This window comes from Lissotriton vulgaris, chromosome 3_1, assembly GCF_964263255.1.
Source record: "Lissotriton vulgaris chromosome 3_1, aLisVul1.2, whole genome shotgun sequence".
In the NCBI taxonomy this organism is placed as follows: Eukaryota; Metazoa; Chordata; class Amphibia; order Caudata; family Salamandridae; genus Lissotriton; species Lissotriton vulgaris.
In genome coordinates, this window is record NC_141689.1 from 1,409,890,459 (window position 1) to 1,409,915,953 (window position 25,495).

Below are 25,495 nucleotides of genomic sequence, written 5' to 3' on the forward strand. Positions count from 1 at the left end.
TCGTCAGAGGATTCAAACTACCCTAATGGTCACATTTATATGAAGTATTTAATTAACAATATTAATATTGACTGCTTTAAGCGCATTTAAAGAAATCTTGTGTATGTGCTTTGCCTCACCAGTAAAGAATTGCGTGCTTGTTTTCAACCCATAGACAGCACAACATTCAGTGTTCTTCTGTTTGACTGCAGAAAATGTGGACTTCACTGCTCATACAAGAACAATTCTCAGTGCTGTATATAATGAGTCATGAGAACAAAACTGGGTCTTGACTCCTAACCAGCAAGGCTAAGTCAAATGTAAACTGAACCAACAACACAAATGCCAGTACTGGACTAACTTAATTTCTAATAGCTAAAGATCTGTTATGAATAAAACATATCAGTCTGATGTAACATTTGTTACTAGTTTATTTCAATAATTTTTTCAAAAGATTTCTTATTTTTTTCAAAAGAATTTCTTGTGCATATCCCAAATATATACAAAATATACAAATAGATACAAATTTTTACAATACAGATCATAAACCACTATACAACACATCCACGCTGAATCTTTCACACAACAGACATACCAATCATATTCCAATAAACAAAACTAATACCTCTGAGGTATGGGTCGTAGGTCCAGTGTCAGTCTTAAAAATCTAAAGTACTGAGTCAAACACAATACGATCTGTTCTGACCAATTATTGGTGTTTCAAACATTATAAATGACAATGTATACTGCATTATATGATTTAATGAAATGTTTATATTGACACGGACCCATACCTCAGAGGTATTAGTTTTGTTTATAGGAATATGATTGGTATGTCTGTTGTGTGAAAGATTCAGCGTGGATGTGTTGTATAGTGGTTTATGATCTGTATTGTAAAAATGTGTATCTATTTGTATATTTTGTATATATTTGGGATATGCACAAGAAATTCTTTTGAAAAAAAGAAGAAATCTTTTGAAAAAATTATTTAAATAAACTAATAACAAATGTTACATCAGACTGATATGTTTTATTCATAACAGATCTTTGGCTATTAGAAATTAAGTTAGTCCAGTACTGGCATTTGTGTTGTTGGTTCAGTATATCATGAGTCAAGCACTTCTTGAATAATCACAATGATTTGTTCTAATGGTTGAAAGGGTTATTTCCCTGAGACTTAATCGGGTAACCCAAGCCTTTCTCAAGTCTTTGATTCCAAGAGGTAAAAAAAGTTGCTTACCAGTACAAATGGTTTGGCAGATTGAATCTCTTTTAGATTCACATGCTGTGTATTATTCTACCAGCTACTGGTTGGGTCCAGAAGTGTTTACATACAAACTTTTAACCATGGACCTCGACATAGGCGGGGGATCTATGACTCACTATGATGTTGTCACAAACTCACAATGCCTCCTAACATAGCCCCCATTTTAGATTTTTGTTACACAACTATTCACCTTTCACTCGGAAGGCGAGATGGGACATATATTAATCCAGAAAAGCTTCAAGCTGTAAAACTATTCTTAGAGGTTAGTAACTGGTTTCTTTTACAACATGAAAACCCTAGATTTACATGTTGTGCACTAATTACCTAGTAGTGTGTTTTCACCTGTGGGAGGGGTGTTTAGAATGAGGGGTATTAAACAAGTTGCAATGACTATCCTACTGCAGGTTTCTTACTTGTCTGAATAGCCACACAGTAGTGTTCTGAAAGGGTGCACTTGGATGAACCATATATCTGCAATGTCATCCATATTTTGTTAACGTATAGATAAAAGCCAAAGTTACTCCTTTCTTTCTGGTACAATGGGCTTTTGGCGCAACAGTCAGATATTTATTTGCTAACCCCTAGCGTATTAGCACAGCTTGGACTATCCATCTGGAAATAGCACCTTTGGCTACTCCTGCATGTCTGTGGTGCATGTGCTACGAAGAACTGTTTGTACATTCTGGTATTTTTGTTTTCTTACTATAACCGATTGCAGCCCTTATTGCATTCAAGAAATGCGTTACTTACCTGTAACAGCAGTTATCCAGTATTGGTGTCTTTCATAGATTCACATGCCTGAATCATTCCCCGTCGCCGAGACGGGAGCCTCCGGTACATAAAAAAGTAATGTCCTAAGGACATACATAGAGAATATAGGCCTAAGGGCCTCCCCTTTTGGGGCCTTTCCACGTCCTTATGTAAAAGGACCGAACTCTCATCGTTAGCCAATCAGCTCCGACCTCCCTCTAGAACCTTCCCGGGAGGAGCCTCCGTCCCTCAGATTTTCGTACGCACCCAGCTAGGGTGTCGCAATGTAGACATAGAGGTACGTGAGTCCTTACCGGGGAGGCGGGAGGGTTGCATGTGAATCTATGAAAGACACCAATACTGGATAACTGCTGTTACAGGTAAGTAACGCATTTCTTATCCAGTATTTGGGTGTCTTTCATAGATTCACATGCCTGAATCAGAGTAGCCAGCAGTTATACATGCATAGTGGTAAAGCACATTCTCACATCTAGCAGGCCTGCATAGATTACAGACAACCTGAGAGAAACATGGTAATATACAGTCATGCATATAGCAGAGAAAACCATGAAGAATGTGCATACCTGGATGGCGGGACGAGGTAAGGCTCACCTTATTGGAAGAGATGGCGCAGCACCGCTTGTCCCACTGCAGCGTCCTTCTGCAGTTCGATGTCCAGGCAGTAGTGCTTGGAAAAGGTATGCGGGGACTTCCATGTCGCCGCTCGGCAGATGTCCAGGATCGTCACTCCAGCGAAGAGCGCTGCTGACGTTGACATCGCTCTGGTCGAGTGGGCAGCCACTCGGTCTGTCAAAGGCCGTCCGGCCTGATCATGGCAGAAAGCAATTGCTGAAGAAATCCAGCGTGAGATGCTCTGTTTTGTCAAGGGCAACCCCATTCTCGGGTTGCTGTAGGCTACAAAGAGTTGAGAAGACTTCCTGACGTCTTTGGTCCTGTCCAAGTAGAATTTGAGACACCTTTTAATGTCCAGGGAATGCAGCGCCCTTTCCGCTGCCGTGGAAGGGTCCGGAAAGAACGACTTGAGGACAATTGGTTCGTTCAGATGAAAGTCTGACGGCACTTTAGGAATGAATTTAGGGTTGGGCCTGAGTACCACTCGGTCGTGCCTGAATTGGAGATACGGTTCCTGAATGGACAGCGCCTGAAGTTCGCTGACCCTTCTGGCCGACGTCAGGGCTAGCAGGAGAGCCGTTTTCCAGGAAAGATGCTTGAGCGATGTCCGGTGTATGGGCTCGAATGGGTGTTTCATCAATTGGTTTAGCACCAAGTTCAACTGCCAGGTTGGAGGAACTTTCCGAGGCCTCGGAAAGGATCTGTAAAGTCCTTTTAGAAATTGTTTCACCAGTCGACTGGACCAGAGGGAGGGTCCCGATGGGGTCCTGGTGAACCTAGAAATCGCAGCCAGATGAACCTTAATGGAGGCGTGAGCCAGTCCCGATTGAGCCAGGTGCAGTAGGTATGGTAGCAGCTGTACTGGGGTGACCCGGAGCGGGTGTAAGTCCTGTTCCGAACACCACACGCAGAACCTTTTCCACTTCAGCGAGTAGGTCTTGGTCGTGCTGCTCGCTCTCGCCTTGGCCAGTACTGCCCTGCAGTCCTGCGGTATGTCTAGCTCCCCGAACTCAAGGTGCTCAGGAGCCAAGCCGATAAGTTGAGCGAACGGAGGTTCGGGTGGTGTACCTGGCCTCCGGACATTGTCAAGAGGTTCGGGAGTTGTCGCAGGTGAATCGGGGGCCTGATGGATAGGCGAAGAAGATCCGAGAACCAATGTTGTCTCGGCCAGTACGGAGCAATCAGTATCAGCGTGCACGGTTCCGTCCTCATCTTCCGGAGGAGCCTCGGTATCATCGGGAACGGCGGAAAAGCGTACGCAAACACGCTGGACCAGCCGATGGAAAAAGCATTTCCCAGCGACCCCCGTTGGGGATGCCAGCTTGCGTAGCTTCGGCATTTGGTGTTCTCTGCCGTCGCGAAGAGATCGATCCTCGGGGTGCCCCATTGTGAGAAGACGTGGGCCACCGTGTCGCCGTTGAGCTCCCATTCGTGGGAGAGAGAGGTCTGCCTGCTGAGGGCGTCCGCGATAGTGTTCTCCTTCCCTGGAACGTACTCCGCCTTGAGGGAGAGGCCGTGCGCCACCAACCAGTTCCAGATTTTTTGCGATTCTCGTGAGAGAGAGAGAGATCGCGTTCCCCCTTGTTTGTTCAGGTAGTGCATCGTCGTGGTGTTGTCTGTTTTGACGAGCACAGGGGAAGATCCGATGCGTGGCAGGAAGGCCTGTAGAGCCAGGTACACTGCCCTCAGTTCCAGGAGGTTGATGTGTAGTTGTGTTTCCTGGGCGTCCCATTTGCCGCTGACTCGAAGGTCTAACAGTACTGCGCCCCAGCCTTCCAGTGAGGCATCGGTCGTGATGACCAGTGGTGCCGGCGGCAGGAGGAACGGCAATCCGGCCGTCAGGTGAGTCCTGTTTCTCCACCACCGCAGGGCCTTTATGATGGCCGGCGTGATTGTGAGAATGTCGTCGAATGAGCCTGAACACTGTTTCCATTGTCTCGCCAACGCTTCCTGTAGGGGGCGCATGCGGAGCCTGCAGTGCGGTACGAGGAGAATGCATGAAGACATCATCCCTAGCAAGGAGGTGAACGTCCGGACCTTGATGCGAGGCTTCCTGGCCACCGCCGTGGCCAGAGACAGTACTTTGCAGATCCTGTCCTCTGAGGGGAAAGCCTTCGCACGCCCCGTGTCCAGGGTTGCCCCTAGGAAGGTGATCCTCGTTGACGGAGTGGTGCATGATTTTTTGAGGTTGATCGTCAGACCCAGCTGTTGGAAAAGAGCGCTGCAGGCGTTGAAGGAAGCCAGCGCGTCCTCCGGGGAAGGAGCCTTCACCAGCCAGTCGTCCAGGTAGGGGAACACCTGGTGACCCATTTGTCGCAGGAAGGCAGCCACGGGCGCCAAGCACTTTGTGAAGATACGTGGGGCAGATTTGAGGCCAAACGGCAAGACCTTGAACTGGTAATGTCTGCCCGCTATTTCGAACCTTAGGTATTTCCTGTGCCTGACGAGGATGGGGACATGGTAGTAGGCGTCCTGTAAGTCTAGGGAGACCATCGAGTCGCCTCTTTCCAGTGCACCCAGGATCTCCTGGATTGTGACCATCCGGAAGGATTGACTCCGTAGGAAGGCGTTGAGCGCCCGGAGGTCTAAGATCGGCCTCCACTTGTCCCCTTTCTGTTGGACCAGGAAGAAGTGGGAATAAAAACCCTTCCCTTTCTGGGAGTCCGGGACCTTTTCGATGGCTCCTTTGACCAACATGGCAGCGACTTCCTGGAGAAGGAGGTGCAGGTGTCTGTGAGTACGCTTCAGTGGAGGGGTGTTGGGAGGGGTGTTGACCAGTTCGAGGGAATGTCCAAATTGAATTATTTGTAGTACCCACCGATCCGTAGTGATTTTTCGCCAATTGTGGAGGAAGTTGGTCAGTTTTCCCCCAATTCGAAAGGATTGAGACGGTGGTGGGACTGGCTGGAGTAAGTGGTCACTGGCGGCCGCCAGCGCCCTTCTTGGCGGATTTGCCTCTGAAGGACGATCTCCCATAGGATGACTGTCGGGACTGTTGTTTCTGCTGGGGTTGGTTCCTGTTGCCATAGGAATAGGACGACCGATTTTGGTATGAACCTCTGTAGGAGTACTGACCTCTGGAGCGGCCTCCCCGAAAGGATTGGTTCCGGGACTGGAGGGAGCCCAGAGCCCTCGCCGTGTCGGTGTCTTTTTTGATGGCCTGGAGTGCCTCGTCTATCTTCTCCCCAAAGAGGAATTGCCCATCGAACGGCATATCCAGCACCTTAGATTGGACCTCCTGTCGAAAAGACGTCGCCTTGAGCCAGCCCTGGCGGCGGAGCACGGCAGCCCCTGCCAACTGGCGGAATCCCGTCATGGCTGCGTCTATGGCGCAGTCGATAATTTCCGCCGCGGAGTTTTGTCCTTCCGCCAGAAGAGCTTTCACCTCGTCCTGGACCGTGGCCGGCAGGCCTTGCAGGTAGGGAGCTATGTCTTCCCATAGCTGGCGGTTGTATCGGCCCAGGAGGGCGATGGAGTTTGCCACCTTGATGGACATGGCGGATGTGGTGGAGAACCTCTTGCCTATGGTGTCCAGCTTCCTTCCCTCCTTGTCCGGGGGCGCGGACAGCGGCGAGGAGGGGTTTCGGGATTGTTTTTGGGCCGCCTGAGTGACCACCGAGTCCGGTTTGGGGTGGCCGGTCAGGCAGGCAGGTGCGGAGTTCGGGGCCTTATATTTTTTGTCTAGGCGCGGAACCACCGCCGGCACCGAGGCAGGCGTGAGCATCAGCTTCTTGCCCTGTTCCCATAGAAAGTCTATCAGAGGAATAGACTTGGTCGATTTCTGTGTGTGCTCCTTGAAATCATGGAGGAAGCATTCCGTTTCCGCGGATTCCACCGCCATGTGAAACCTCCTTGCAGCTCTGTCCACCAGTTTGTGGAAACCTCCCACGTCCGCTGCTTCAGAGTGGCGTGGTCTCGGGGATGCCGGGGCAGACGAATGGTGTGATGACGCAGCATCGGCATCGTCGTCTCTGTGGTCCGAGGCGACGTCTTGCACCTCGCCTTCCTCTAAGTCCGTGTCATCCTCCTCGCTTTCCGATGAATCCTCCGCCTGTGTTTGCGGTCGGAGTTGGCTCCGAGGACGGGCCGGGGGAGCGGAAGGGTGCGAGGCCGAAGGTTGCGCTTGGGTGACCGGAACCTGGGCACCGCTGTCTGCGTCCGGGAACCTTCGTTTATAGTCCTGCACCAGGGATTTCAAATCGTTGACCAGAGACAGTGGCAAACAGATCATCGGGGTTTTCACCGTGTCTACGGTCAGGGAGCTGCCTTGATACGTCACTCCGTCCCGGATCTCTTGGACGTCCTGGTGTTCTTCGTGAACCTCCTGTTCTTCGTCCGACTCCTCACTCTGTAGTGTGTCTTGTTCTTCCTCGGGTGCCAACTCTACCGTTGGGAGAACCGAGGGCGTTGGACTCGAGTGAATAGAGACTTCGACCAATCTCGATTCTTTCCAAGATGGCGCCGGGGTCTCTTCCGACGACGTGCGTGAAGATGGCGCTCCCGCCAAGCGTGCCGGTGAATTGGGCACCTCCGTCAGGGTTAATGGTACCGATTTTTGCGGGGATAAGGGTTTCGCCGCCTTACTCACGTTAGGGTCGTGGACCTGGGATATCTTTGTCGAAGGCGTGGTTCTTGAACTTGACTTCGACTGTTTAGGAGACGAACTTGACTTCGATGGCTTGGGTGACGAGCCTTCGGTATGAGGTGTTTTCGGCGAAGGCGTACCTGAAGATTTAGACCTCTTAGTGACGAAGAGGCGGCCTTCGTTGAAGGTTTCAGAGGAATGGTCGAGGAGACCGGTGCGCCTGAGGACGCAGTGGTGGTCGTCGTGGTCGCCGTGGAGGGCGATGAGGCCGTAGTAGTCGACACAGTGGTCGTGACTGAGGTGGTCCGCTTAGTAGATGGAGCGGGCTTCTTGAACCTCTGGCCATCCTTAACAGACACGGAGGAGGTGGTGGAGCGTGCCTCCGAAGGCTTCCTGTGCGCCTTCTTAGGAGGAGTGTCTGTCTCACCAGGGGACTGCACCCTGGGTCTCTTCTTGGAGACTTTGGAGGTCGCAGAGACACTACCCTCGGAAGATTCCAGAGTGTCTCGGACCTTAAGCCTGTCGAGCCATTCGCGAAGGCGAGTTTCCCTTTCCTTAACCGTCTTCTTTGGGAAGGCTCTACACACCCTACACTTGTCAGTGACGTGGTCAGGGTACAGGCAATATAAGCACAGGTCGTGCTTGTCCTCCGCTTGAATCCGCTGCTTGCCGCAGGAGGAGCAGGCCCTCAGGAGGGCTTTCTTCTGTGAGTCCGCCATGGACGAAGTTTTCTTATTAGATTCCGACATTTAGTCGATGCTAGGATGAAATCCTTTTCGTACAAGGTGAACTTCGGTGAAGTTTGAGACTTCGAATTTTGGAAACCTGAAGAGCTCAGGTTGGAGACTCCCTAGCACAACGTGCGGTAGAAAAATCTGAGGGACGGAGGCTCCTCCCGGGAAGGTTCTAGAGGGAGGTCGGAGCTGATTGGCTAACGATGAGAGTTCGGTCCTTTTACATAAGGACGTGGAAAGGCCCCAAAAGGGGAGGCCCTTAGGCCTATATTCTCTATGTATGTCCTTAGGACATTACTTTTTTATGTACCGGAGGCTCCCGTCTCGGCGACGGGGAATGATTCAGGCATGTGAATCTATGAAAGACACCCAAATACTGGATAACATATGCAATGCTCTTGTTGCTGCATTGGCAGGCTATTGATGGTAACTGTATTGTTTAGTTAACAGACAAAGGTGATATTGTGGATGTTCTCGCATAATAACATTGTCAATAAAAAATAGTTATATATGGTCCTGTACAGAAAACATTTATATTTTACTCATTCTCAGGAAATAAGAAGCGGTTTAGAGAGCTTGGTGTTTAAGAGATGCATTATGCATTGGTTCAAAGGGTGGTTTCATTAGACCTGCTTACTTCACATTCAGTTTTCATTGCAGTGGCAGAACTGTGCTGGGAAATGTATCAGTTCAACCATGACTTTTTGGAAAGACACCACGTTGTGACTGGCATATAAATATTCCACAGATATTGTGTCAACGGAGAAACCGGTTAATCACTTGGTTACTGCTAAGCAAGAGGAAGGAATATGCTACTTACCAGTATGCATCTGTTCTTGGCATGTAGGGCTGCTGACATTCATATCTGTGCATAGATCGCCGCCTAGTGTTGGTCCGGATGATTGCACATTGTTGTCCTGGAAGAGTCTTCGAAGTGTCACAAGATAGGAGGCTCCTCCCTCGGACTACAGTGCGCATGGGCATCCTCTCCATCCCCAGATTGTTTTTCGCCATTGTGGCAGAGATGGAGTATAGTATAGTAAGAGATGGCCATGCAAAGAGTGAATGCTACAGCTGCGACGGGCACCGGGGAGGCGGGTGGGCGATATGAATGTCAGCAGCCCTACATTCCAAGAACAGATGCATACTGGTAAGTAGCATATTCCCTTCGAGGCATGTGGGCTGCTGAATTCATATCTGTGCATAGAATGCATAGCAGTATCTCCCTTAGCAGTGGTTGCCCGTGCCAGCTGCATCAGTCTGAAAAAGAGTTTTGAGAACAGCCTGTCTTACAGCAGCTTGCTGTTTGGAATGTACATCTACACAATAGTGTTTGGTAAATGTATGTATGGTTGACCATGTGGCTGCTCTACAAATTTCATGTAAAGGAATATTTCCTAGGAAAGCCATGGATGCCCCTAGTTTGCGTGTAGAATGTGCCCTAGGGGGAACTGTTAAGGTGCGTTTTGCCTTTAAGTAACATATCTGAATACACTTAACGCTCTATCTGGCTATATCTGATTTAGAAATAGGGTTGCCTTTGTGTTGTGGTGAGAAAGCAACAAACAACTGTTTTGTTTTTCGAAATGCCTTAGTTCTATCTATATAGTATAGCAGAGCTCTTTTGACATCTAGGGCATGCAAGGCCCTTTTAGCAACTGCTTGTGGATTTTGAAAGAACACTGGCAGGTCTATTGTTTGATTTATATGAAAATGGGATACCACTTTTGGCATGAATTTAGGGTTTGTTCTGAGAACTACTCTATTCGCATGTATTTGAATGAATGGCTCTTGAATAGTTAGGGCTTGCAGCTCACTAACTCTTCTAAGTGAAGTAATGGCAATAAGGAAAGCCACCTTCCAAGTAAGAAATTGTAGTTCGCATGAGTGTAGTGGTTCAAAAGGTGGTCCCATAAGTCTGGTTAAAACGATGTTTAGATTCCAGACTGGTGAAGGTGGGTGCCTTGGGGGAATTACTCGTTTAAGTCCCTCCATAAATGCGTTAAATTGCTGGCACTCTAAATAGTGAAAGGTGTTGCCTGTTTTGGAGATATGCTGCTAACGCAGCTAAATACATCCAAGAGATAGCAAATGATGTTTTGTGTAGAAACATCTAATGGGTTTATATTGTTGTTACTGCAGTAAATGACAAAACGTTTCCACTTTGCTGCATAACATGCCCTAGTAGTGGGTTTCCTTGCCTCTTTGATAATAGTCATAGTCTGGAGGCAAGTTGAGGTATCCAAATTCTAGGATTTCAGGAGCCAGATCGCCAGGTTCAGCTGTTGTGGATCTGGGTGTTGAATTTCTCCATGGCTCTGAGTTAGAAGAGTGGGAGTGAGTCTCAGTCTTTGATGAGGCACCACTGACAGTTCTAGGAACGTTGTGTACCATGGTTGCCTTGCCCATGTGGGAGCAACTAGGATTAGCGTCAGTGAATGTTGACGCATTTTGCGTGCCAGTAGCGGTATTAATGGACCTGGGGGAAAAGCGTACGCAAATTTGCCTGACCAGTTCATCCATATCGCATTGCCCTGCGACTACGGATGTGGGAACCTGGCGGCAAAGTACTGGCATTTTGTGTTTTCGCTTGTGGCGAACAGATCTATCTCCGGTTGTCCCCACTGCCGGAAGAATGGTTGGCGCACATTGGGGTGAATTTCCCATTTGTGCATCTGTTGACTGTGCTTGCTGAGCAGGTCGGCTATCTGATTGTCCTTGCCTGGGAGGTGTTCTGCCATGAGAAACATGTTCCTTTGAATGGCCCATTTCCACACACTCTGAGCTAGATGCGATAGTTGTGGGGAATGTGTTCCTCCCTGTTTTTGAATATAATACATAGCTGTCATGTTGTCCTTCCAGGATCAACACAGTCTTGTTGCATAAGTGTTTCCTGAACGCTTTTAGTGCTAGAAAGACCGCCGTCAACTCTAGTAGGTGGATGTGCATCTTTTTCTGTTGTACAGTCCATAGACCATGGACTGTGTAGTGCAGGACATGGGCTCCCCAGCCTAGCAGGGATGCGTCCGCTGTTATCACTATTTGTGGAACAGGCTCCTGAAACAGTCGTCCTTTGCAAAGGTTTTGTGGATTCCACCAATGCAGAGAGTTGTATGCCCGACTGGTCACCAACACTAGGTCTTTTAAATGTCCCTGAGCCTGGTTCCGCTGTCCTGCTAGACACTCCTGTAGCGGACGCATGTGGGTCTGGCATGAGAGACTATGAAAATGCACAAAGCAATTATGCCTATTAGCTGCATAAACACTGGAGCTGGCAATGAGTGTTGTGGTTTGAACCTTTGTATTAACGTTTGCATTCCGTTGATCCGTGCTGTGTTCGGATACGCCTTTGCTGCTAGTGTATCTATTGTAGCTCCCAGGTACTGTTGTACGTTGGAAGGTTGTAGGTGTGACTTTGGGTAGTTCAGCGAGAAACCTAGACTGTGCAGGAGATGAATGGTCCTTGACATGTGGCTGGCACATTGCTGGGCCGATGGCGCTTGTATTAGCCAATCGTCCAGGTATGGGTACACATGAATGTGTTGTCTCCTGAGATGCGCCGCTACTGTTGCTAGGCATTTTGTGAACACCCGTGGAGCTGTTGTTACAACGAATGGCAGGGCTTTGAACTGGTAGTGTTGTCCTTGAATTGTAAACCTGAGATACTTTCAGTGAGCAGGGTGTATTGGTATATGAAAGTAAGCGTCTTTGAGGTCTAGAGTTGCCGTTGCTAGGAAGTCTCCCTGCTGCAGCAGTGGTAAGACTTGTTGCAGAGTGAGCATGTGAAAATGTTCTGATAAAATGTACTGGTTGAGGGGCCTGAGGTCCAATATTGGTCTGAGAGACCCGTCTTTTTTGGGAATGAGGAAGTATAGTGAGTATACTCCTGTTCCTTGATGTTCTAATGGGACTGGTTCTATGGCCCCCTTTTGCAGCATATTGATGACCTCTTGCTGCAATAATGTTATATGTTCCTTTGACATTGGACGGTGTACGGGTGGTATGTTGGGTGGTGTGGACGTGAGTTCTAGGCAATAGCCATGTTGGATAATTTGCCTGACCCACTTGTCTGTAGTGATGTTTAGCCAGACTGGTAGGAACTGTTGTAGCCTTCCCCCGACCGGTGTTGTATGGTCTGGGGGTAGTGCCAGGAAGTTATTGTTTGGTATTAGTGGAGGATCTATTGGCATTGCCTCCACGACCTCTGCCCTTGTTATTATTTCCTCGGTATCCACCACGATTTGTGTTTTTATTGTATGTGGTTTGCGTATTACTCTTTTATGTGGAGGATTGCTGCAATGTGTTACCTCGCGCTCCTCCTCTGTAGTTGGAGCGACGAAAGGAATCCTGTGTTGTTGGGGCTGAAGAGCCCCCATTGACTTTGCGGTCTCTGTGTCCTTTTTCATTTTGTCCAGAATTGAGTCAACTGCTGGACCAAACAAAAAATCTGGATTGATTGGCTGGTTAAGAATTGTGTTCTGGACCTCAGTCTTAAATCCAGATATGTGAAGCCATGCGTGTCTCCTAAGCAGTACGCTTGTGTTGATAGATCTGGCAGCTGTGTCTGCCGCGTCTAGAGCACACTTAATAGAGGCATTGGTAATGAACTTTCCCTCCTGTACAAGTTCATTGGCTTGCTCTTTAAAAGGCTCGGGTAAGTGTTGGAGAAGTGGTTCTAAACTGTCATAGTGCACCCTATCATATCTAGCCAACAAGGCTCAAGTATTGGCAATTCTCCATGAGTTTGCTGCTTGAGCAGCTACTCTCTTGCCTGATGCCTCTAAAACGTTTGACTTGTTGTCGGGAGGAGGAGCCTCTCCAGTAGTTTGAGAATTTACACACCTTTGTGCGTTGGAGACCACCAGTGAGTCCAGAGGCAGTTGTCCCCTAATGTAAGTAGGGTCTAATGGTGCAGCCCTATACTATTTTTAATTCTAGGGTTGATGACACGTGCCCTAGCAGTGTCTTTGAATATGTCATTTGCGTGCTTTAGGACCCCTTTCAACATGGGAAGTGTTTTGACAGTCTTTTCTGATGTTGCAAGAGTATCAAACAGAAAATCTTCCTCTATAGGATCTGAATGCATATCTACATTATGGTAGAGCGCTGCTCTATCTATTAATGAGTTGAATGCCACCGTGTCTTCTGTAGGTGATGGCTTAGCTGGGTATGCAGGTGCATCTATAATGGGTTGAGCCTCATCAAGGTCTGGGTCACCCCCCCATGGTTGTGAATTGGGGTCTACATTTGGGTTTTGTGGAAAACCAAAACTAATCATCTGTCTCAAGCTCTGCATCTGGGTTGTAGTCAGAGCGTGTAGGTGAGTATGGTGCATATGGAGTATTAGACATAGCTGGAGAGATAGGCTCAAAAAGAATAGGAGAGGTTGCACAGTCTCTTTTCTTTTTGAGTGGAATAGTAGAAAAGTCTTCAGCAGGCACTGGTCTTTTCTTTGTTTTGTAAATAGTCACTTTCCCAGTATTTGGGTCAATATATAGTTTAGCCTGATCTTCTGTTGAGGGGTCTGGATGGATGAGCTCCTCTTCCACAGTCTTTTGCCTAGGTGCCAATGATTTAGGTTTGACCTTTTTCGGTTCGTAGCTTTGTTTCGGTTCGGCCGTTTTTGGTGCCGTGATCTGCTTTTGCTGTTTTATGGACAGTGTCTGTCCGACAGGTTTTGTCGGTGCGACGTCTTTTACCGGTTGCACCACCTTTTTTGGTTCGATTGGTTTTATTAGCTCGACAACCTTTATCGGGAGTTTTGGCTTGTTCGGCTGTGCAGGTGTTCTTGGAGCCTGTATCTTCGGCTCGATGTCCTTCTTTGAAACGATGGGCTTCGGCTCCCTTCTTCGGGTCGATGTGCTTCGGCTCGACCGTTCTTGGTTGGTCTACTTTCGGTTTCGTTTTCGGGTCGACGACCGGCTTGGGCGTAGCCCCTTTGCTTTCGTAGACCAGCTTTTGCCCTTTTTCGGCTGTCGAACTGGATTTGTTCGAGTCGACGGCTCTTGGTTTCGAAGGTTTACATGGAACGCTGGCTTTCGGCTTCCTTCGTGTTTATCCCCTTCGGTTCGACGACGTTCGGTCCGAAGACTGTTGTGTCGATGACTTTCGGTTTCGATTGAACAGGTCTTGGATTACGTGTTTCAGAAGGCTCTTTTTGTATATTCTTAGCCGGGCTGAATTGCGGAGCTATAGAATCAGTGTTTAGATCTTGGCTAAGGCCTGTTGGCGATGCCTCGACCTGAGTCTCTGATATAGGTGTAGTGTCTGTGTGGGGCGTTGTACTCACGGTTCGCCCCTCGTTGTCATCGGAGTCGTCCTCGACAGCTACGATGTCTTGGTCGTATTCATCGACGTCGACGATGTGTTCTTCCTTGTCGATATAATATTCAGAGTCGTCTTGATCCTCTTCTTGAACCGAGTCTTTGACGTCTACTAGTTCTTCCTCCTCGTCAAAGATATTCTCGGGCTCCGGTGCCGACCTCTGCATCTCTTGCCTTGCCACCTGCCGATTCCGGATCGTTTTTTTTTTACCAGAACTGGGCACAAGCTAGGCAATCGTCTTCATTATGATCTGGTGATAAGCATTTGTTGCATACAGGATGCTTATCTGTATGCGGGAACTATGAGTTGCACTGCGGGCAATATTTGAATGGACTTTGTCCCATCGACCATCGATCCACGTGGCGTCGAGAAGGCCCAAGGGCCCGATTCGACGACCGGAGTGCACGTAAATTTTGAAGAACGTTTTTCGGCACCGATCGAAAACAATACCAATGAATCCGAAGGCCTTTTGGCCTATTAGAGAAGTTTATTTCGATTCCGAACTTGGAGTACAGGAAAAAGCATGCAAACCCAATGGCGGAAAAAAACAATCTGGGGATGGAGAGGATGCCCATGGGCACAGTAGTCCGAGGGAGGAGCCACCTATCTCGTGATACTTCGAAGACTTTTCCAGGACAACAATGTGCAATCATCCGGACCCAACACTAGGCGGCGATCTATGCACAGATATGAATTTAGCAGCCCACATGCCTCGAACATAAGGTTCTATGCCATTTCAATCTGAAATGACAATCATTCATACAGGGCAGTGATAGGCAATAAAACTCCAGTGTTTAGTGTTTCCAACATTCAATCCAATTGGTAAAGGTAGGCAACAGTGTCTCAAAAAATATATCACATTAACAACTCTGGTAGTGTGGTAAACGGGTCCTCTAGCTGCCAATACTTGTGCGGCTTAAATAATGCTGCAGAAAAGGCCTTTATGTTCATACATATAATATATGCTGCAATGTTCGAAAAATTTACTCTTAAAAATGTATATATATATGCTTACAATCTACGAAGCGTATCAAGATCCAACTAGGACAGCTTCATCTGTTAACTGTTGGTGGAAATTGTTACATGTTCACCATTCTGTATATCTTGCCTACTTTCATGTGGAGAGTTTCATGTAACTTTTATAACATTTAAACATGTTTTTGGGGAGGCTTAGGTTACTGAATTTTACCATTTCGGGATACAAGTCATTCTCTACGGATCCTTTGGATTTGGATAAAATAACTTCCCGTGTGCTGTTATAATATCCTACTGCATTGGGATTTTGCCTTAATTTGGCTCTGCCGTTTACATAACGTATTGAGCATGGACATCTTGTTGTAATAAAGTTGCGTCCAGATGAAAATTGTTGAATATCTCTATGTATGTTGGGCTCGGCGCAATCATGGAAAAAGCCTAAGCAAAAATCCCATTCCAGTTTATCAACAGTGCATTCCCCTTTGAAGGAAGATGGCAATGCTTGATGCGCAGCTTTGGCATTTAGAATTGTCTACTGTTGTGAACAGATCTACATGCAGTGTTCCACTCCATATAAAGAGCTAGTCCATAACAGAATGCTCTAGTTCCCATTTGCGAGAGCAATTTGTTAGTGAGTACATTTTGTATTCCTCGCACATGATTTGCCCATCTCCAAGTTGCACAGCAATTGCAGCACACTTTTTTTCTATCTCTTTACTTATGAAGCAATTGCGGTACCCGTGCTTTAGCTTAAGATGTTTAAAGCTAAACATGCTGCAATTGTAACAAAAGGAATTAAACAGAAAAAAAGGCATGCAGTCACGTTCGGCATTGCAAATTACAAAAGAAAGGCATGGTCATCCATTAGTCCACCACTTTATTTCGATGCTGACCTTGCCTGATATTAATTCAATTCTTCCAATCCCCTTGTATCTAAGACAACTGATTGGTCCGCCATTCTTGTATTGGTCTCATATATAAGTGTCCATTTAGAATCAAATGATGTATGAAGCCATCATTCCCAACAGTTTCGTAACCGTCCACACTGTCAGACACTAATGCGTCCGGTAAAGGAGAACTTATGCAATGCTTGTATCCTTCCCATTGTTGATCAGGCCTCTGCCTACCTGTGTTCTACTTTCACCCCATGAAGGTTTTCTTCTTCTCTGATAACTGGGAGGACATCTTCCAATTTATGGTAACATCCAATTGATGTAGCAGGAATACCACTGCCTTTATGTTCAATTTGTCTTGCTGAAATATATTTGACTTCTCCACCCAATTGCCCAGGTCAGGATACACATGCATGGCTGGCCTTCTCGGGTGAGGCGTTGTCACCAATTGCATTCATCAACACAGCTGGCACAGACTTTAAGCCAAATGATAACACTTTGAACTGATAATATTCCTCCACCATCACAAACCTTAGATACCCCAATGTGCTGGATGTATGGGGATGTGGGAGTGAGTATCTTTGAGAATTATTCTTGTTTTAATAACAGTACAATAATCTCTTGGAGGTACAATTTAGTATATTTTCAGATATCAAAATAAGATCTCTGGCCTTTACTGGAAACTTTTCTAGTATGCTTTCCATAGCAATCTCTTGTTGAAAAATATGAATCTGTTCTTACTTGACTGTAGGTAATTTTCTCAAACTCTATACAGTAACCATGTCTGATTAGGTTTAGCACCTAGTTGTCTGTCCTTATGAACTCCCAGGAGTTCATAAAGCTCATAATTCTACTCCTTCCTGGTGTTGTGTGCAGTAGGCTGTATTAAAGAGTAAATTTGAGTTGGAAGTACAATCACTTCAGGTCTGACCCCTAGTTTTCTACCTCTAGTGTTATGTATGGCTAAATATCCTGCATGTACTTAATCTTGGTAACTGTCCTTTAATGCGCAATATTTGGTAAAATAGGTAGGTTTGGACCCTTCATATGGAGAGGACTAAGAACCTTCAACAAGAAGCAACTCTCTTCATGTTTCATCTCCACATGCACTGAAGCAACTTTTTAAAAATTAACCCATGGTACACAGAGATGCCATTTAGGGGTGGAGGGAGTGAAAGGAGTGCTTTGCGGGGAGTCAGCATCAACATCTTCCTATAGGGGTTTTTCTTCTTCTTGGACATCAAACAGTTTCCTGCACCTCTGCTTCCTGGTCTAGCGATGGAATCTCCTCTCTCGCTCCATCCTCCTCTCCAGATTCATGTTCAAACCTAGTAATGTGGGGGACTTTTTTTGTCTAGATGTTTAGTTAGTTCTGTCTCCCACCTAATGGTTTAATTATTTTATGTTCAGCTATGGCCTCCTCAAAAAGTCTTCTCTTTTAATGAGATGTGTTATCTTGACTAGTGCCCTCTTTTTCTCAGTATGTGCGACTGGTGAATTCGCTAAATTTCTTGTTCCCTTATTGGTTTTCTTTTAAGGTTATTCCTATATTTTCTCACTCAAGCTCAATCATCTTCCGAAGTTAGGCCTTGAGTTTGGACCTGGAAGAATGGGATTTTCAATGACTGCCCTTTTGTATGAGGTCAGTATTCGTCTCTATGTGACCGTTCTGTTTCTTTAGAAAATGTAGCCAATTTTACTGAAGCACTGGATACCATATACGTTGACAGCTCTGAAACTTGTTTACTTATATCGATGTGGAAGTAAGGTTGGACCTTCTCGAATAAGACGATATTCTACCCTTGTGAACTAGGGTTTTTCGCTTGAAAAGGGAACAAGTACATTGATCCTCCGAGTTATGGTCTGTTGGGAGATAGCGCATGCATACTCGGTTTGTTGTTAAAAGCAAATTTTTGGAGCCAATTGCGACTAAACTTAAATATTGTGTTCATACTCCAAAATTACATTGAGGAGTCTCAGGAAATTCAATAGCAATAATTAACATCCTCCGACTACATCAAAGACCTCTGGGAAAACCTGAATCACAATTGTTGGCAATTCCTTGCCCTCTCAGCACATTCTTGTAAGATGCTTTGATGCATCTCCAAATCACCACCCAAAAAAAGGAATCTAAAATGGAGGCTACGTTAGGAGGCATTGTGGGCTTATGGTCAATGTAAAAGTGAGTTATAGAGGCTCCACTCCATCTACACAAAGTGGAAAAGCTTTGTAAATAAATACTTCAAAGCACAACCACTAAATGGCAGAATAAAGCACATCATGTTCATGTAGAAGAGTTTCATGCTGCAAAATGTTCATTTAGAATCCTAACTCTAACAAATGTTAAAAGTACCACAACAGTTATTGCAGCTCACACTGCAATACCTTTCAATAGGAGGCTTTAGTAGGGGATCATAGATCTTTAATATATAGGAAACTGTCCTGATCTGTATGTGATAAGGGAGCTAAAGACATACATTTTCACTTTTAATAACAAATAAAAGAGAAAATCAACATAACACTGCCGCTTTTGATGGGTTGGGGAGATGCCATCTTTTGTACAGGCTAAAAGGTGAAGTTTTTTGGGAACAATAAGAGTAGGTACTGTAGAAACATTATGAAAGTTGAAACGGGCCCTTGCATTGATATAATACAGAAGAGTGTCCAGTAGACATTAATTTAATATCTTTGTTTTTTAAGTTGCTTCACCATGGTCATAATCTTCTGAATTTTAAAAGAGAATGTGGCTTATAAGTTATGTATTGCTTACAGAAAGCAAAGGTGAGCTGGTTACAACAGCAGAATAAAATACATTTTATTCATTATTAGAATGTCATACAAAGAGCTATATTTTGCTTACTAATACAGAGTTAGTAACAGATGTCAGTTATTCATTCATTCATCCATCAATAATGCCGAGGTTAATCTCACATCAAAGCGCACTTCACTGATTACTTTCCATCCAGTAAAGCTCAGCCTTTACAGAGGTCAAGAAAAACCTCTTAGGAGATGTGCCAATAATCCTGGCTACATTCTACTGTTGCGAAATATAAACTGGGCTGATTTGTTTTGCCTGTAACTATGGAAAAAAAGACACAAAATTCACATTACTGAGGGGGATAAGCAAGTTCTTACCTTCCTCCTAATAATAATCGTATTTTCACAGATACGGTATAGAGTATATAGAGTAATTCGAACACATAAGAAGAAGAAACTTGATCTACGCTGCAAGAACAGCGTTTAGACTGACCTGATAGCCTTTGATTCGATCCATTTCTTTGCTGGCTAGTGGGTTGCTCTTAACCACACACACCAAAGCCTTCACAGCCGCATATAGTCCCTCAACATCTGATGCCATTGCTACTAGCCCCAAGATGGCAGCGGCGCCACCGATGTATTGTAAAGTGGTGGCAACAGGCTTAGGGACAAAGGTTCTGACCCCTGAAGGGAGAAAAACATACAGAATGAAACCAGAATATAAAGTCAGTAATTACGTTTCAACATGCACATGAAACAGAAAGCACTCTAACCCTGAAACCACATAAAAGCCACATGTCACTGTCTGTGAACAGCAGCCTAATGATGGACGCTGCAAATTGTCAAGATTGACGTGCAAGAGAGGAAAGGTTGACATGCCAAACTTTCATGGCCTGTAAAGGCAGATGCAATAGCTGTCTGCCTGTAAATGATTTGCATTGTATGGACAGATTGGAGCTTTGTTAGTACTAGGATTGGAAGGGAAACTAGGTTAAGAATTTAAGGCCAGATGTTCTACACTCATGTCACAAACCAGTCACTATTTCTTACACATCTTTTGGTTTGCGCACCGGGCATCATTCTATGATGCAACTGATGTACTAATAAGTAGCATCGCAAAACGAACATTTGTAAGAGGTCACACAAGCTTTTACCTTGCTAGCATTAAAGAGGCAAGGTGCATAATGTGACCTGCGAAGGTAGGGGTGGTGGTCTGAGAAGGAGAGTAGTTCTCAATGCCTGAATTTGCATTCCAAGCATATGAAGAAAAGTATACATACCAGTAGTCCTAGTTCTGCATCGTGGGTATCATTGAAGTCATAAATGTTGAATAATTCCCCCGCCGCCTGCGCGGATTCCGGTACACCTTCTTTAACATATATAAACTTTGGAGAAATACATTTTACATAGAGCCTCAGTGTAGTCTGTTAGAGATGCCATTTTCCTTCTGAATGCTGGGTGAAGTAGTTGAAGTCGCTGAGTAGCTTTGTACATCATTTGTCATGGAAAAATGCTACATATAAAGCATGAGGAGAACTGCAGCCTTATAGGCTAGTACTGACAGAAGTGAAATAAGGAGCCTGCTCCTTTAAGAACATGAGAAGCACCCCCTGCCCACAAAGCCTTGAAGTGACAGTTTGTGTGTGAGGGTCAGTTCTTTTCCAATGGGAACTATAACTCATTTGCCACGAATGCAGTGGAGGAGGGTGTAGGAAGGTGGATATCTGACTATGGTTACCCCCAAACTTTTTGCCTGGTGTTTAGCCGGTGGCCTGGGATCCTGCTATTCAGGGCCCCAGGCTAATTGCTCTCTCCTTAAAATGGACTCCATGTACCTTAGGTACATACACAATTGGAACTGGTTCACCTTATAGGCCCCTGTAACAGTGTACCCCAGGTACCCAGGGCATAGGTGCATCCAAGGCCTACCAGGGGCTACAGCATGTATTGTGCCACCCCTGGCCTGGCCTCCATATTTGACACAACTGGCTGATCAATCAGCTGGGGTAAGTTGGTGTAATCACCTCTTACTTAGATATAGTATACCTATATCTAAACCTATCTGGACACATGTTAACCTATAAGCCACTCCTATGGAAGGCCTCGACAATCCTGGAGGCAGAGTGCTTGGTTTCATGTGAGATGGTGCTCTGGAACGAGCTGAGCCTTTCTGCAGCTGTCAGGAACAACTCCCTTAGCTTTTCAGGGATATTGCCATACCATATACTCTTAAGTGCATTATAATCCTCGCGGTTATTTGCTAACTTTGGTTTGGCTTTATCAAAACATGTCGAGTAAGGTGTCATACGAATTGGGATGCTACCCCCTCGCCAATTCTGGCGACGGGGGTAGCATTCCACCCTCCTAGAGGTACACGACATGTGCATAACCTGAACGCCGGTTAAAATTAAACTCGAGCCTCAGCATCACAAAATGGATGCTGCCACCACAGACACAAGTCTGACCTCCTGCTGCTGGGAGTCCTTCCAGCGAGGGAGGCTTGGACAAAGGGTTTCCTGCCTTGGTAGGTGCGAGCACCACCCCAGACAGGATTTTGTGTATTGGGTAGGACAGGGCTGAATAGAATGAGACATGCCTGGGGCACACAAGGTGTCCCTGTGCATAAGCCAGTCCAAACCGGTGCTGGGGCTTTCCAGCCCCAGTATTTGAAGGGGATGATGAGTGTGTTAGGTATTGCGTCTTAGTGTGCTTAGGATCAATCCTTATTTGTATAAACAGAATCAAGAGAGTCCTTGCTTTGTAGAAAAGTTGCTCTTTATTTGTGTAGGTAAAAGCGTGAACAGCCGACACGTGTTTCGCCCCTGTGGCGAATTGCGCCAGGGCTTTTTCAAGGCTATTTACAATGTTTTTTGTTCTGTACACTTCCTCATCTTATACAAAGTATTTTTCAACATCAAATCCGGTTTTTCAATTTTTTGGGGTAGAATCCCTGGCGTGCTCTTAAGGTCTCTCGTTTCTTCTTCCATTTCCAGCCCCAGTCCTGGCGCGGAGCTGGACGAAGGAAAGGGGGTGTAACCGCCCCCCTTCCTGGTCCCACCCAGAAAAGGGACCTAGCAGGTGATCCGGCCCCCAGATTTAGAATAAGAGTGGGAGCTGTGTCCCAAGACTTCAGATCATCCTGAACTCGACTTGAAACTAAGAAGAAAACTGGACTTCGACATTCTGCTGCACAGAAGACTGAAGAGCATCTCCCTTGTGGCCTAGGAGTGACCACCCTGTGAATACAGGCACCATCCAGCAGCTCGACGCCTGCTTTGCCGCCACCTCCCGCCGGAGCCCGAGCCCAGAGCCCGACAAGATCCTGATTCCCAGACATCTCAGAGACCGATCCACAGTCCCTGAAAAGAAGAGACCCGTGGAGGCACCGAGAGATGTGGGACCGGACCTCTTGAAAGACCCCCGAGAAGCTGACTGCGCAGCACCCGAGGCACTCTTGACGCTGTGCTTTGGGGTTTGAGAAGCCCCACCACCGAGCAGCATTTGCACCAAAGATCAGCCCCTTAGCATCTCCAAGATCTACGTGGGGCCTTTTTGCATTTTGCCACTCGACGCGCCATCCCGGCCACTTGCCACGTGGCTAGCGGCCATCTTGGCGACAAAACCTACAAACACCGCTGGTCTGGTTGCTCCAGACTGGCCCTCGCTCCCCTGAAAAGGAGCACCCGCTCTGACCTTCCACAGCGGTATTCGTATAAGCGCCTTGAGACCCTTGCAGGTGAGTAGTGCGCTATACAAGTATCAATTTACAATTTTTACAATTTTATGTATTATGTGGAAATCTGTAAGAAATTCAATTTCTATATAGCAGTGCATTATATGTATTTGATTATGCTTGTTTTTTTCACTTTTTTCTCCACTTTATTTAAAAAAAGTCTATGTATGAAAAAATGTCCTTTATATAAAAAAATGGTAATTTTCTATTTTGTGTAAAATTGATAAAGAAATTTCTAAATATGATAAGTAATGACAATCAAAGGTTATAAAAATAATGAAATAAAACTCATACCTTTTGAAAGAAAGTAATGTATTGTTGAGCTTCTGTCACCTATATCTTATAATGAATTTGAGACATATTGGCATTTAGATTGTATGGCCGATAAGGGAAATCTGTTCTTTTTTTGTGTGTTATTTCATTCCCCTCCTTTCCCTGGCCTGATTAAATCTTGAGGGGGTCCCATAATTTTTGCTACCGCCATCAGCTAGAGCCTTCGTGGGACAGCTCGTGACCAACGCCTGGACGTCTTCGACCTCTTCGTGTCCACATGGCTGCAGAGACAACCGTTACCTTTTCGCCTGTTTGCACCCGACATTGCCTGGTTCCCTCCTGGTTCCACGGTAGTCACTGGCTAGTGACTTTGAACATTGTCCCCTCTGCTTTCAGGTCTTCACCTCTTCAGATCCACCCTTGGATCCACCGGAACTCTCCTCGACGACCCGCCTGCAGCATCTTCATCTACAGGCTCCATAGACCAGCGCAACGAAACCCGACACACTTTGAGACATATGCACCCGCTTCCTGTGGGTGAGGTAAACCTGGCACTCCGGTGCCCCTGTGTAGCAATACACCTCTAGTGTCTATGTTCCAAGTTGCTAGGTTCTAGGTCATCCGGAAGGTTCCCTTTTCAGTAAGTTTGTAACTTTTACGCACCATTGACATTGCATTGGTGTATGCATGTGCTTTAAGCGCTGCACCCGAGTCCCGCGGGCCTTTCCCGAATTCTTCCCTGTTAGTCCCGAACAGCTTCAGCGATTCCCCAGGCCCTAGGCCTACTTCCTTTTTGATTCATGGTACTTCTACCACTATTTTAGTATATGGTTTAGGTGGCCCCTAGGGCTCATCCATATTGTGCAACTTTTGTACATTTAAACTGTGTTTTGTTTTAACGCAATTGCTTCTGTGCTCATAAAGAGTATAGGGGATATTTGTAGTAAATAAATATATATATATTTTCAATATATATCTGTGTGGTGTCCTTTCATTTGGTATTCAAGGGGATTGTGTATGGTAAAACAGCTTGCTTCACATGCCTTTACAGAGTTTAGCTTAAGACTGCTTTGTCCACACTACTAGGATAGCTGGTCTAGAAGGTTGACATACAACCAATCATCGTAAGGGTTGCTTGGCATGGAACAAGGTGATCACTAGAACTAGTGAGCATCATATACCAGGCCAACTTCTCACAAAGAATGAGTCATTCAAGATTTCAATGAAGATACCTACAATGAAGAACTAGGACTACAGGTATATAACCTTTTCTTCTGCATCGTAAGATCTACACTGATAGCCATAAGCGCTACACAGAGTAGCAAGCTGTAGAAAAAATAATTCCGTGGCTGCCAGGCATGCGTGACAGGAAGAAAAGAAGACCATTCTGCAATGGAGGATCCAATCTAAAAATATGGTCGGCATTCAGCAAATCAAACATCTTGTTATCATTTGAACAGGTTTCTAAGTGTTTCTTGACCAAACCTGGCTTCAGCTTGAGTGTATGTGCCTAGAGAATAATGCCTTTGTGACGAGGTGCCAGCTGTTGACCAGTCGGGGGACGAGGATCTCGATATGTTCCCATGGTGCCTATTCCCCATTCTCTCTTTTCAGTCTTCTTCTGCTTCGGAGGTGCTGTGGGCCTTCGAGACTCTAGCCCCGCCCACCAACCAGAAAGTTGGGATTCCATTGGAGGATTCTGACCCACCTCCAGCGTCATAATGGGGCCAGAGGAAACACTTGGGGAGGAAGTCGACCAGACGAGGGAGAAGCCGGAACAACTGATGAGTCCTCCACCTTCTACGATACCGGACGCCGGAATTCCAGGACGAAAAGCAGACGAGGCTGATGCGAGAGAGACGGATCTCTCTACCGCCAAGGGGGCGCCGAACTAGAGTCGGCACTGCGATAAAACCAGCCACGGCCCCGGAGCATGGCTACAACAGGTACGTGCTCGAATCTGGGCCGTATTCTCTAAAGGTGCCGAGGGCGGGAAACCGACTATCGGGGAGGAGGGAAGCACGCAAATGCACCGCTAGCGCTATTGACTGCTATTAGAGGTTTGCTTCCTTTGCACTAACCCTCACGGGTGACGGACTGCGGTGCACTCTCTTTCATTCCCCTCACTACCCCTCCAAGTTATCCTTGAACCACTGACGTACTGACAAAGGTGTTCTTTTAATGTTTTTGTTGTTTTTTCTCCCTACCCGGTTTCTCTACGACGGTACTGAGCGGTGCGAAGATCCAGAGCAGGGAACCCTTCCCATGAAGAACCACTGACGGGAGTGGCTACCCTTTATGTTGCTTTGTTTCAATCTGTCTTTGTGACTTTATCCTACCTCTCAAATAAATCAGCCTCTGAAGCAAATAACTTAAGGTATCTGTTCCTTGTCTGGCCCACACTTGGTGGAGAATGCGGGCATCTTAGCTCCATAGCCAGCATGGAGAACCTAATGCAACAAATAATCGCAGGGCAGCAAAAACTAGAATGGGCCGTCAAGAAACAGATGATGGCAGCCCAAGCTGACCGTGTACTCTTTAAAGACTCGATGAATCAACAGGTCGAATGTATCCATAAAGTTGCTATCGACC

The 25,495-nt window shown here is 46.2% G+C and overlaps 1 protein-coding gene across 4 annotated transcripts in view; it reads right to left on the reverse strand.

The window, feature by feature from the left end:
* Positions 1–25,495, reverse strand: part of WDFY3 (WD repeat and FYVE domain containing 3) — a 2,050,643-nt gene that overhangs the window by 1,028,161 nt on the left and 996,987 nt on the right. For all 4 annotated transcript variants that reach the window (XM_086961876.1, XM_086961875.1, XM_086961873.1 and 1 more), the window contains one exon: positions 19,391–19,581. In XM_086961876.1, the coding sequence (XP_086818002.1) occupies positions 19,391–19,581 (191 nt within the window). The remainder of the gene's footprint in view (positions 1–19,390; positions 19,582–25,495) is intronic.